A 15,048-nucleotide genomic window follows, 5' to 3' on the forward strand; every position below is an offset into this window, starting at 1 on the left:
CTCATCTTCTATATATATTTTAACAATGATGTTTCATTGTGTATGCTGGAATAGTTAATGGCATTTTTTTAGGTCTAATTTGAACACTAATAAATTTTTTCTATTTATTCTTGATTGTAGATGGTCTTCACGCATGGAACATGCAAGTAGCAGCTTATAGAAAGCCACAAGACAAAAATATTTTTTTCTGTTTTCTAAGGTATATCTAGAAATGAATTTGAAATTCAGTGTGGCCTAGAGAATTCGATAGCTCTGAAAATATGTAGAGAGTGAAAAGATACTTTTCTCCATGTACTGAGCCAAGACTTCCTACAGTTCCCCTTCAACATCACCCAGTAAAATAGGCCTGACAACAGAAAAGGAACAACTCCAGCTCAGCATACCAGTGCTGAGGGTGTTCAGCCTGGAGAAGAGAAGACTCCAAGCAGAGAACACGTTCTTTAGTAGGGTCTGCTGTGATAGGACAAGTGAAAATAATTTCAGTCTAAATGAGGGGAGATTTAGTCTGGATACAAGTAAGAAGTTTTTTACAATAAGGGTGATGAGGCACTGGAAAAGGCTGCCCAGAGAGGTGCTGGATGCTCCATCCCTGGAGACATTCAAGGTCAGGCTAGACCAGGCTCCGAGCAACCTGGTGTAGCTGTAGGTGTCCTTGCTCATTACAGAGGAGTTGGACTAAGTGACCTTTTAGGGTCCCTTCCAACTCAAACAGTTCTATGATTCTATGATGTTTTCAACTGATATTCTAGGGAAATTCCCTGTGATATGGAAATTCAAGAAGAATCATTAATAAATCACTTACTTTACTAACTTTACTAGGATAAATAAAAGACAGCAGAATATCACCATGATGGTCTCTCTGTAGGTCTGTCAAGATAACATTACAATCTTCAAAAGGAAAGGGCTTCCTGACTTGAGCAAAAAGCCAGAAAATATGGCTTTTTCAAAGCCATATGAAATTTCAATACCATAAAAGGAACAAGTGAAAAATAATTTACAAATAAAACCTCAGGGTATACTGTGTTGTTAAATAACAGAAAAACAAACAAACAGGACAGAGATGTCTTAAAGAAAAAGAAATAGAATAGTACTAACAGCAGAGTCTACTGTTGGGTCATGAGGCACATGTTTTCTTCATTGCCACCAATCAGAACAGAATAGATGATGCTGTGTTTTATACCTCATCACTCAGCGATACTACTCTCCTGCTGAGAGTCTTGAGATTAGGAGAAACAGTACATTGCTTTCTTTCAGTAAGTACTTGTGGGGGAGGGTGGAACACTAAAGAACTTCAGACTAAATATCTGAGGCAGAGAAAATCAGCGTTTTCCAATACTTCAATAGAATATTCCCAAAACATCTCTGTTTTTCACACATTTTTTTCTGGTGAGATGGATTTTGCATACTGAAAGGTGCACTCCAATCTTGAACTCACTATGATTCAACCTTAGTGTTGCTTCTTATATTGCTAACAATAATAAGGTAGAATTTATCTTCTCAAATATCTAATTCATTGGTTTCATTTATGCAATTCAACACATTTCAGTGTTGTTGCTATTGGCAAGTTGATGTTGATGAAAATCCAAAAGCTTGGTGTTGTCATGAGCGCTTACACAGTAGTGCCACCAAATATTAAAAATTACTCCATGGCTACAGTTGCAACTAGGACTTATACATATATTTCATACAGGCACTAAATATACGCAACACAAGAGGACCATAAAGTTTCAAGCACGTATCTGTCACATGAAGTAAGTAACTTAAAAACATAATTGTTCTCAAATAATCACTGTCAATGGAGCATCTAACTTGCTGTCTTCTAAAGCAAGTGATAAGTTTTTGGAAAAACAATAAGTCCTCAAACATTTCTTCTGTGGTTAGTTATTTTTTGTTAGGGGAAAGAGCTCACTGTAAGTGCAGTTCTTAGGTTTTTTAATTAACATGTTTTGTGATTGGATTTCTACATTTAATTATGTGATTGAGTCTGTTTCCCATGGTAGAATGCTTTTATACAATTCATTATTTTTCTTTTTTATTATGCAGTGCACTATATGCTATGATTGAAATTAACAGCTTTCTAGAATTAAATCTCTGTGACATACTTTTGAAATACAGCAGATAATAAAGGTTCTTATAGCTGCACAGCAAGACTTTGGAAAGACTGGAAATACAATAGTTAGATTTTCTGACTCAGTGAACTATCCCATCTTTAGAAAAACAGCACGTTATTGATGATTGCATGTCTTTTGTAGTGCAAGAGTATATTTACAGTAACAATTATATAAATTATTTGAATATAACTGGAAAATGCATATCAGAAACACCTATACACGCATTTTACATTTTCAAACATTTAACTCATCTACAATGTGTTTGGTTTTGGGTGTTTTTTTTTTTTTCTTTTTCTTTTTCTTTTTTTTTTTTTTCCAAATTAATAAGGCAATACTGTGAAGTGAGAATCCCAAGAACAAATCCACATCTTGAAGAACACTATCAAACTTCTTGAACATGCCAGCTAATCTGGCTTATAAAACTAAGATATATAATTGTACATCACACATTCCTACATGTTACTACAAATTAAAAGTATTCCAAGGCTTACTTGAACAATTTATTGCCCATTAAAATCTAGTCTACAATAAATCAACCCCACTGTCAGAGCATGCTTGAGGAATGTATGAAATAAAATACTACTTGATTAGCTCTGCTTGTCTTAATGAGAGTATTTCCTCAGTGCTGATAAATTTGATCCACAGAAGAATATAAACAAGATATTTATTAACTGTGCATACTCTTGCTAAAGAATTGAATGCGAAGACTTGTCAAGAGTAAGTTGTTGAAATTACTGGGTGCAAGATGCCCTTACACAAATTTCCTCCCCAGCTTCCGTGTGGGCCTCTTTTCAGGAACTAGATGATGGCTATAACGTTTCCCCAGAGACTTCTCTTCTCTAGGCAGAAGAGCTCCAACTCTTTCAGCTTGACCCCATAGGGAAGGTGTTCAAGCTCTCTGATCCTCTTTGTAGACCTTCTCTGGACCTGCTCCAACAACTCCATGTCTTTCTTGTGTTGGGGACTCCAGAACTGGATACTCCAGGTGGAGTCTCATGGGAGCAGAATAGAGGGGCAGAATCACCTCCCTTGACCACGCTTCTCTTTATGCAAACCACAATACATTTGGCCTTCTGGGCTGCAAGAACACCTTACTGTCTCAAGTTTAGTCTTTCATCAACTGACACCCATGAATCCTTCTTCTCAGGGCTGCTTTCAAGCCATTCATCACCCAACCTGTATTTGGCTTGGGATTGCCCTGATCCATGTGTGTCAACTGCACCACTCAGCTTGGTGTTATCTACAAACTTGCTGAGGGTGCAAATGATACCACCATCTATGCCACCTACTAAATACTAAAGATACTGAATAGCACTGGTCCCTGAAGAACACCACCCGTCTCCACTGCTGATTGCAAGTCTGAGTGCAGCCATCCAACCAATTCCTTATCCAGCAAGTGGTCCATCCATCAAATCCTTTTATCTCCAATTTGGAGATCTGGATGTTATACAGGACAGTGTCAAATGCTTTGCACGAGTCCATGTAGATTACATCAGTTGCTCTTCCTTTATCTACTAATGCTGTAACTCCATCATTAAAGGCCACCAAGTTTGTAAGGCATGATTTGCCCTTGGAGAAGCCATATAACCTGAATTCATACAGCCTTCTCTTTTTAATCTTCATGTTTTATTTTACCATTCAATAGGATGTTATTTTTAATTACATTTTGTTGCATCTGTAATCTGACTACACACTGCCTTAGCTATCAGGAGTACCCATATCTCATTAAATCAGAAAAAAACATTCTGCAATCTAGTGAGTTTGAAATAATCTTTCTTAACAAAGTTTCTTCCTCTGTTGTTTGAACTACTCTGCCTTGCTCTCTAGGAAATGGATGTCTAACCTTTTGACTTTCTTGAGCTGCAGCAAGTGAAGAGAAATTGTCTCCGGCCACATGAATATTAACTATATTACATATTTCATATAAATAACAAAATTGTTTTTATATTTTTATTAAAGCATCAAAAGGAGAGAAAAAAAAGCATGAAAGTAGCAGGTTGGATAGGTATGCTATAGAAATTTTCAGCTGTTAATATATAGTACATACATTGCTTGTGTATTTTATATATATCCTTCCCTACATAAACATCATACAATCCTTAACGTTCTGACCATAGTTATATATCTATTCTGCTTTGATTGGTCTTCCTTTTGTAATACTTTTCATATACTAAATTATTTTTTTTTCCTGAAAAGCACTCAGTAATGAAAGAGAGGAAAGCATAGATAAGTGTTAAAAGTCTTTGAATAAAATGCATCTTAAAATTTGGAAGAGAAGTCTATAAGTTCACTCTGGTATAATTTTAGTGCAGCTTAGCATAGTTTCTGTAAAAATACACTGAATCTAATAGTGCAGAACCATATCAAGTTTGGTAGAAAAAAAAAGCAACATTTTTATATATTTATAACCAACATTTGAGTTTTTATTGTATTTTGAAAAGAAATTGTGAAAAAGAAATAAACAAAAGACCTAAGTTTGTCAGTATTCTTATGCCAGTTACATTCCTGAAACTTAAAATGGCACACCCTACCCATATCTATCTAAACTATTTCCAAGGCATCTATCGTTTTCATATCTGAGTGCCAAAGTCAATGTGAAAATATTTACTATGGGTGGGGACAAAGACTGACTAAATTCAGATGAAAGTACTGTCTGTAAATGGGTACATACTTGTGTTCTTACAGACAATAACCATATTAAACGTTTAGGTTTTAGGGTGCAAATGTAAATATTTTTTAAAAAATATATAATGAGAAAAATCATTAAAATCTCAAATATCAGAAGTTACTAAATGAGTCCTAGAGGAGATATGGAAGGGACAAAGATATCAAAGGGGAAGATAGCAATGAAACTATGAATAACAATACCTCATATAATGAAGAGAATGTCATTTATCACTACTTGCAGTATTTGAATATAAATACTTGCTGTATATATTGCATATATAGTTTATATATAATAAACATATTTATTATATGTACCAAAAAAAAAAAAAAAAGCTAAGTGGTGCAAATATTCTGTCCAAAATAATATACAACAGAGTAAAAAAAACTACTATTTGAATGTTTTATGTTCATAGAGAAATATTAAGACAACAGTTAATTAAAAAGCAAAAACAAAACAAAAAACAACTAAGAATATGTCATGACTTCATATTTTTTATTCTATTAAACACCATTTAGTTGCTATGTTGCATTGATGTTACTATTTTATTGCAAATACCCTCCTTGCTCCTCCTTCCTTCTCTACAGAAAGGAATTTTTCATGTTAAATAAAGGAAAGCTGGCTTCCCACAAGTTGCCAAAGCTGCAGGACTTCAAGTATCTAAACATCCTTCCACAGACCTTTGAACACGTCACACACACTGGCTGTTCTCACAGCTGGGGAATTCTCAGACCTCCCTCCCTGGAACCAAAAGCCACCACTGCTCACAAATCCCATTACACACAATTCCATCATAATTATGCTCTTGTCAAACTGCACTGGGGAGTCAGTGGCTGAGAAAAGGCATAGGAAGAGACAGCTAAGACAATGCAGAAAGTGATATTGCCAAACATGTACCGGAAGGGTTCATTTATCTTGTCTGATTGTTACAAGTACTTCTGCATCATTACACTAAACAGGCCTCAAAGCATCATGATTACTTTTCAGTAGTTCAATATAATGCTGATTTCTGAGGAACTTGAGTGCTTTTGGCTAAAGTATATTCAAATTCCTGTCCACAAAGCTTTGAAACACTTGTTTCTTTCCAGTTGCTATAGTTGTTTCCTATAGACTGACACTGTTCTACAGACTGACACTGGTACAGGCCAGCAGTTCCCAATAAATTCCAGGCTGTAACGTTCTCTGAAATAGCAGGTTATTCAGAAACTTCTCCATCAAAATGAAGATCTTATGCAACCCTACTGCTTAAAGTCTCCTCTTTCAAGTTGCTCCTGATGCAGTGCTTTTTCCCCCTCAAGAACCTAAAATCAGTAATTTGGAAGCTATTCTTTCAACTGTTAGAATGAATTCTGAGTTAGAGTTGAGGAAGAATAAAGTGTGAGGCTACCAGCCAGAAATGAACACCAAGTTAACAGAACTATTAGCAAATTTCCCATTACAGTCCTGTAAGCAAAATGAAGTAATCACTTTTCTGAATATAGCACATGGATAGTTCATAGTTTCCCTTAAAAACCTCATGGTTTAACCTGGAAAGTTAAACACATGCACATACATACACTCTCACAAACTCTCACAAAAACTACTACATGTCTTCCTGAGCACCATTTCAGAAAGAACAGACATAAACGACCCTGTCCATTTCTTAAACACTCCTATTTTATCACTCAATATATAGTTTTTAGAACAGAGAACAGCTTAACTTTTCAGGAAGGATGAACCGCGAAGCCTCTTACAGAAATATCAAAGGCTTACTACTCTCCATTAATCTTTTTTAATAGCACGTAGTGATTAGAATGTACATAATTACCTTTCACATAATACACAATCCCCCCATAGTATTAATTGGACAGGTGTCAATATCGCACCCTGTGAGTAGGTACCTCATCATAAAACAAGAAGGCATTTTGAAATTTCAACCAGGCCATTAATTCAATCTGATCTTATGCAAACTGATATTCCTGACATATGACTACAATTATTAACATTTTACTCAGCAAAACAATAAGCCCCATAATACAGTAAATGCATCTTGGTGTCAACAATTTTACAGTCAAGCCATCATAAGTGGATAGTGATGGGCCTTATGAAAGAAAGGAGAGCTAAAATGCTAGAAGAATCCAGCCAGTTCTAATTGCTTGTATATGAATGGAAATCAGGCAGTTAGAACAATTCATTTAGCTGGTACCTAAGTGCACTGGACCTGCAGTGACAGTATGTTGCATCACTACAAAACATGGCAATCTCTTTTATGTTATACAATTAGTTCTTATGTTTAGAATTGTGTGAGTGCATGTTTATATGCATACTCCTATATACATCCTAAGAAAACAGAAGAAAACACATTCTAAAAGTAAAGGTATTTTGTAAATGCAGAAAGGACTGGAATATGACATAAATGGCATTCCAACTTATTGGTGGCTTCGGTGAGATCGATATCAAAATGTTTTATGTTTATGTGAACAGTGCCCTAAACAAGAAAGATGTACACACAAATAACTCAATTACTATTCTTAAAGTACAAAATGAATTAAATTACAAATTCAATAGAATTAGAGCACTTACATAAAAGATCAGAACTATGGAGGACAAATAATATGTCCTGAAACCTATTATACAATATTTGGGAGTAAGCTCTGAATTTAGAGCACCTTTTTTTTTTCTAGGAGCAGACTGAAATAAGATTATGTGAATATGAAATTTCAAATACTATATTTCCTATTTACAGAATCACAGAATCACAGAATTGTAGGGGTTGGAAGGGACCTCTAGAGATCATCGAGACCAACCCCCCTGCCAAAGCAGGTTCCCTACACCAGGTCGCACAGGTAGGCGTCCAGGCGAGACTTGAATATCTCCAGAGAAGGAGACTCCACAACCTCCCTGGGCAGCCTGTTCCAGTGCTCCGTCACCCTCACCGTGAAGAAGTTCTTACGCACATTCGTGCAAAACTTCCTATGCTGCAGCTTATGTCCGTTTCCCCTCATCCTGTCTCCACGTACCACTGAAAAGAGACTGGCCTCACCACTATGGCCGCCACACCTCAGATATTTATAAACTGGATCGGGTCCCCTCTCAGTCTTCTTTTCTCAAGGCTAAATAGACCCAGTTCACTTAGCCTTTCTTCATAGGGGAGATGCTCCAGGCCCTTCACCATCTTTGTGGCCCTCCGCTGGACTCTTTCCAAGAGATCCCTGTCTTTTTTGTACTGGGCAGCCCAGAACTGGACACAGTACTCCAGATGAGGCCTTACCAGGGCAGAGTAGAGGGGGAGGATCACCTCCCTTGACCTGCTGGACACGCTCTTCTTAATGCACCCCAGAATGCCATTGGTCTTTTTGGCCACGAGGGCACACTGCTGGCTCATGGCCAACCTGTCGTCCACCAGGACGCTCAGGTCCCTCTCTGCAGAGCTCCTCTCCAGCAGCTCATCTCCCAGAAATTTAGCCAAAGTATTATAAAACTATGTGTCACAGTTATCTCAGTTTTATAAATAGGTAATCAACTGAAGATCTACTAGCAATGAGGTGAATGGAATGTTGCAACAAGTAAGATTAGAAAGCACACAATAGTACTTCCACTTTCCTTTTCAGGCCTATAAGTCTGACAACACATGCAAGTTCTCTGGTTATTTATTCTAATTCTCTCTTTGATTTGCTACTTCCCTACTTTCTTGCTAAATAAAACCTGTTTCTAAGATGAACCCAGTCTCTCAAATCATTTAAAAGTACGTATGAAATGTTTGAGTATTTTAAAAGATTAGTATCTGGAAAAAAACAAACATTTCCTTCAGTCATGTAAAAAGAGGCACTCTATCCAAACTCAAAACTTTCCAAAACTCATAGTAGGAAGTGCATTTAAACAAAATTCCATTTTTTAATACTGTGAAAACCTTTGCCCTTTCATATTGCCCAAATCTGTTTGTTCACTTGATTACTGTCGCCTTTAATACATTTCCTTTCTGTTTTCCCTGAACTGTTCGCAATAACTGTCATAACACGTAACCATACATGATAACATTTCCTTAGTAATTTTTTTGAAAAACGTACTTATTTTCAGTTTACAAAGAAAAGCAGCTCTGCCTGAATTTGTTTTCTTGGCTTTTTGTTTGGTTGGTTTTTGTTTCAATCCTACATGTTCTTATCTCTATGCTGTTTTATGAAAAGCAAGATTTAGAAAGCCTTAATATTGTTGGAGGTTACGTTTAATTATTAAGTGAAAGTGTAGTCTCATAACTTCATCCAGTTTTCTCTTTTAATACATGCAATGTCTGACAAGACACACTGGTTTTAAAACATTCTTTAAGAAAAAAGTCACACATTCTTTCCCCCCTCCTACTCAGGAGTTACTCTATCAGAGGAAAACTTGTTACTCTAAGTCATGTCTGTAACTGCCAGCAGAAAAAAGGCAGTTATTGTTTTGGGATTTTTGTTGTTACATTTTAATGTACCATATACTAAGCTTGCTTGATTTGACTGAATTTGTCTGTAGTATGTATCCACACTTCACTATACACTAACTTTCAATTAACCTGTATTGTTTATTATGCTGTATATATTTGTTTTTTAATCAGTGATTAACCTTAATATTATAACATCATTTTCCACTTATATGTGCTTGCTAGTATATTCTAACATGCAGTACAAAAATACAGTTTAGCCACAGAAAACATTCATTGTAGAGATGTAGAATACATACCTACCACATATCTATGGTGTAGATTTAATACTAGACAAATGAAAATAAACTTGAATAACACATGTTTATGTACTGCTTATAATGCGTGACTTTGAATATATTTCAGACCCCTCCACTCTTTATGTTACATATTTATTTGAAAAATACTGGGGATAAAATCTGACAAGAAAAAAAGAAACAACAGAACACATTAAGATGTCAGGATGACTAAAGCGAACAGGCAAGTGTTATTGAGTTACAATAATCTGGTATGGATCATTTGGAAAAAAAGAATAAATTAAGTAATGAAATTATGCTGCTGTTTGGAAGAAGGTGGATGCAACAAAATGAAGTGTTTGGTTTTTTTTAATATATATTTGATTACAAGGACATGGCTAAAAAATGATTGAGTAACAAAACAAAACAAAACAAACAAAGTGCTACCGAACCATTTAACAAGGGTTTCCCTTTCTGTCTTTCTGCTGTTTATCCTAGCAACTGTTTTAATAAGAAGTACTATTTCATATACAACCTATTCCCACCCATCTCTATCAAGTGCTTCTTAATTTGAACTTTGTTGAGAGATAAAGTCGTGTTACCCTGTTTCCAAGTTTAGAGATAGGTGAAGAAGAGGGGAGGAGGGAGGCATAAATTGGCTATAAATATACAAAATGTATTTTAAAAAAGGAAAAAAAAAAAAAAAAAAAGAAAGAAAGAAAAAAAGACTTCCTTATCATTCTAGCCTGAACACAGAACATAAGAACTTTTCCTTCTGAAGACTTCAATTTTTTTTCTTGACAGAAGGGGAAAAAGGGAATTATTAAAAAAAAAAAAAAAAAAAAAGGAAAAAGGGTAGCTTTGAAAAAGCAAATACTTTTTTGTTTTTGTTTTTTACTTTATATTTGTTATCTAACTCACTATTTTAAACTTCAGATGTGAAATGAACCTGAGTCATAAATTAGAACTATTAAACTGTCTCTTTCAGTCAGAGATTCATGCCTACGTCAAGAAAACACAAGCCCTGACACAAGAGAGAGAAATGCTCTATGCAGACAAGTTAGCCTGACATCTTGTAATGACCTGCTCAGTGCTTACCAGGTATGTGCCACAGTGAAACGCCGCTGCTTTGGTATGTTGCTGTTCAGAAGCATCCTGCGTAAAAGCCTGGGAGAGTTTCGAGGAGAAATAACTGGAGATAAGCGAGGAGAAGCAGAGGAAGATTTCTTAGACGTCCCGGATTTTTCATATTGCAAGAGGTTTTCCCTCAGGGTCTTCACAAGATCTTCATTTAACCATGGATTTTGACAATGTGAATTATCCACCTCAGGAACAGCCAGGGTGTCCGGGCTTGTCTGCTGAGCCATGCCTCCCAAGTAAGCTTGCTACTAAGGTCTGCTACAGCCCTATAATAGTTTGATTCCCTTCCAAGTCGCCTCCAAGGAACTACACAGAGCTCCAGGCTCTTGCTCAGCCTATGCTGCTCTCAACATGGTGTTGCTGCCCTCAGCCTCTCTCTGCAGATTATGATCTACAAAGAAAAAAGTGAACTAACTCCTCCACAGAAACCTATTAAATATTACCACTCCTCTCACAGTCCTCTTGCCAAAGATCACTTATTAGCTATCATAGCGAGTGCACACAGCCTTTTGTCGGAGCTATAAAGCTGCCTGTTAAACTATTGGAACTAATGCGCTGCAGCTGCTTGAGTAGCTTCTCGTTATGTACATAAAAAGTGTTGGAGGAGGGCTTACGCATCAGATGCATGCTCATTTGTTTGGTTATTCTTTCCATTTGTCTATTCCTGAACCTTCAGGGAGGCCTGGAAGGAGGGGGGAATATCCTCTATTATGTTTTTTGTTGTTGTTGTTGTTTTTCCCCATAATCTACAGTATTTGTCATTCCCAATTACAAATGAAGATTACAAACTTTTACCTCAAGCTAACTATTAAATACTAAGACAGTGTAAAAGGGTTCCAGTACTGCCTTCTCTTCCTTATCCCCAACCCAACAACAGTAGTTTTATGACAACCACTATTCAAATGCATTTAGGAAAAGCTAATGCTGCTTTACATTTTCCAGAAATACAAAACAGACGTGACGTTAAAAGTTGCAAACAAACCAAAACCAGACTATGAGATACCGGTATTGGTGTAATGAGATGTTCTTAATTCAGTGTATCATTATCACTACTTGAACTATGAAAGTGCCTTTTTTACTGTTTGCTATTGGTGAGGAAGCTGTCTAATGTAATGAAAAGGGAATCTCTGAAATATAAAAAGCAGAAGTACTTGCACTTATTTCGTCAATGCATACTGCTATTAAATTTCATTTAAAAATATTTTAATTTAATTATACAAAGAAGATGTCATTGCAGTTTTTTTTAATCCAAGAAAACCTTTTTCAGGGTTCTCCTTAGAGATGAGGTTGTTGTTGTTGCTTGTTAAGACTTATTTTTAATTAAATTAACTCATTCCAGCTATTCTGAAGGAGGAAATTTTTATTAATGTGTTCAGTTTTGTTGATGACTGATGGCAAAGATCTGTAATAACCAGTGAGAAGCTAATATTTACTTAAGCTTGCTGCATTCATTTTTACAGTGACAACAATAATATTTCAGTTATAAACATACTTCCTCTTCACTCTAAAGGAAAAGTCATCGCCTCTTTATGAAAGATTTCTTTTTAATGTCAGAGCATTGGTTGCGTATTATTTTTGTTAGTAATATATTTTTTTCCTTCCCTTTATCTTACAATCCTTCTTTCCTTTATGAATAAGAATTTCATTTTACAAGCAAATACAGCATCCAGGTTTTCCATGGGGTGAAGTTTGTTTGACCACAATTATACTGCCACACGTGAAAGGCAGATACTGTCACCGACATTGAGGTGAAATCAGAAATCCCATAAAAGCAGGCCTGTGCCAAAAAAGAAGAGGAACCAACTTTGTACTTAGCACTGAGGTCAGAAATCCTGAGAATTATAAAAAGAACACCACAATGCCGGCAGAAGCAGGACAGAACAGCAACTGAAAGGTCAGCTTACGTTTAGAATGACTTTGCTATCAGGTATGAGCCACATTATGTAGACAAGTTTAACTGTACTGTGTCATATGTGAAATTTGATAACAGCGTATTTACAAATTTAACTGTCTTGGGCAGTGCCACAGAATACAGAAAACACTATGGACTCCATTTTATCAATTTTTCTAGAATTTTGTGTATGATTTAATCAGGGTTTGTGTCATGGCTTTAGCTGAAATAGAGTCAGTTTTCTTCACAGAGCCTTGTATGCTGCTGTTGCTTGGACTTTTGATGAAAACAACATTGTTAACAAAGAGATGTTTCAGTTGTTGCTGAGCAGTGCTGCACTAGGACAAGGACTTTTTAGCTTCTCACTCTGCCTTGCCAGAGTGGAGCTGAGGCTGCACAAGAAGATGGGAGAGGACAGAACCAGGAAGGCCGACTCAAACAGGCCAAAGGGATATGTCATACCAAATGTCATCATGCTGAATTGTAACAGTGGGGTAAAGATGAAGGAATGGTGGGGTGCTCAGAGAGATGATGTTTGTATTCTCAATGAACAGTTAGATGTGGTGAGCTCTGCTTTCCTATACATGGCTGAATACCTGCCTGCCAGTGGGAAGCAGTGAATGAATTTCTTCTTTTGCTTTGCTTGTACGTGCAGTTTTTGTTATATCTAAGCTATCCTTAACTCATGAGTTCTCTCAATTATACCTTTCCAGTTCTCTCCCCCGCCCCATGTTTGGAAAAGGAGTGAGTAGCTACGGGGTGCTGAGCTTCTGCTGGGGTAAAGCAGAGCAGTGTGAAGACCAATACTGCCCAAATATAAAATAAGATCCAGATATAATTAAAACTTCAAAAACAAAATTTGAATTATGAAATTTAAACTGGAAATGGACTGTCAATCCACAGGTGGAAAAAATTAACTGGATTAAATTGTAACTAACATATAGCTGACATAATCACTCCTATTCCTTTTTCTTTAGAAGACAGTATACAGAGCTCTGCTCTTCAACAGTACAATAAATATCTAAATTCTGCTTATGGAGCATAATATAAGTGATTATTTTGTTTGCACGATGAACAAAAAATATTACTTGTGTTAGTGTACTATGCTACATAAGTCTAATCGCTTTTTCTAACAATACGGTTTGCATAGTGAGACCTAGGCTATTTTATGGTATGAAATACTGCCATCTTATGTCTATTCCAAAGCATGGTCTTAAGAGAGCTGTAGTAGCTTTCTTAAGCCAGAAATTGAGAGATCAATGACATCAATAAGACTAAACTGATTTCAGTTCATAACTCAAGTTGGAATATTTTACCAAGAAAATGATATAAGAGTATTAGTCCATAAATCTAGAGTCTCACTTCCTTTTGCTTTAGTAGGACTAGAATTAATGACCATTAGTTTGACACCTAGCATATAGGGTTTGGACTCAGTCTCTTGAAGTCCGTTACAAACCCAGTAATTCTGTGATTCTGTGATTACAGGTACTTAGTGGATAGCCACATATTCAAAGAGGTAATACGGAACATGTACAGGACAGCAAGCTAACACCTGTTAGCAGAAAATTTGAATACAGTCATTATAAGTTACAACATTTACTTAAAAACTAAAATGCTAGAAGAAATATGACTCCAAAGAGTGATGGTCAGTGGCTCAACGTCTGGATGGAGATCAGTGACAAGTAGTGTCTCCCAGGGGTCAGTGCTAGGGCTGATACTCTTTAATATCTTCATCAGTGACATTGACAGTGGGGTCAAATTCACCCTCAGCAAGTTTCCTGATGACAGCAAGCTGTGGGGTGTGGTTTACACACTAGAGGTGTCTAAGTCCAAAGGGACCTAGAGGGACCTACGCAGACTTGAGCAGTGGGCTCAGGTGAACTTCAATAAATCTGAGTGTAAGGTCTTGCATCTGGGTTGAGGCAATCCTTACTACCAATACAAGCTGAGAGAGGAAAGGATTGAGTGTAGCCCTGCCAAGAAACACCTGGGGTTACTGGTGGATGGCAAGCTGTCTATGAGCCAGCAATGTGCTCTCACAGCCCAGAAAACCAACAGGATCCTGGGCTGCATCAAAATAAGTGTGGCCTGCAGCATGAGGGAGGTGATCCTCCCCCTCTGCTCTGTGTTGGTGAGGTCTCACCTGGAGTACTGCATCCAGATGTGGAGTCCTCAGTACAGGAGAGACATGGACTTGTTGGAGTGTGTCCAGAGGAGGGCCACAAAAATGATCCAAGGGATGGAACAGCTCTCCTACAAGAAGAGGCTGACAGAGCTGGGGCTATTCAGATTGGAGAAGAGAAGGCTGCAAGGTGACCTGAGAGTGGCCTTTCAATATCTGAAGGGAAGCTAAAGGAAAGGAAGGGCAGACTCTTTAGGAGAGTCTATGGTGATTGAACAAGGTGAAATGGCTTCAAGCTTTAGAACGGTAGATTTAGGTTGGATATAAAGAAGAAGTCTTTTACTGTGAAGGTGGTGAGGGACTGGAATAGATTGCCTAGAGATGTGGTTGATTCCCCATACCCAGAGAGGTAAGGCTGAATCAGACTCTGAGCAACTTGATCTAGCAG

At 37.0% G+C, this 15,048-nt stretch overlaps 1 protein-coding gene across 5 annotated transcripts in view; it reads right to left on the reverse strand.

Annotated features, from left to right (window-relative positions):
• PDE4D (phosphodiesterase 4D) overlaps positions 1–15,048 on the reverse strand; it is a 594,225-nt gene that overhangs the window by 328,983 nt on the left and 250,194 nt on the right. The window contains exon 1 of one of the 5 annotated variants that reach the window (XM_085213714.1): positions 10,546–11,155. The exons of the other annotated variants lie outside the window; for them this stretch is intronic. Coding sequence (XP_085069840.1) covers positions 10,546–10,814 — 269 coding nt within the window. The 5' untranslated portion in view covers positions 10,815–11,155. Of the gene's footprint in view, positions 1–10,545; positions 11,156–15,048 lie in introns of those variants that run through there. 5 annotated transcript variants of the gene reach the window in all.

The sequence above is a fragment of the Meleagris gallopavo genome, chromosome Z, assembly GCF_905368555.1.
Source record: "Meleagris gallopavo chromosome Z, MGAL_WU_HG_1.1, whole genome shotgun sequence".
In the NCBI taxonomy this organism is placed as follows: Eukaryota; Metazoa; Chordata; class Aves; order Galliformes; family Phasianidae; genus Meleagris; species Meleagris gallopavo.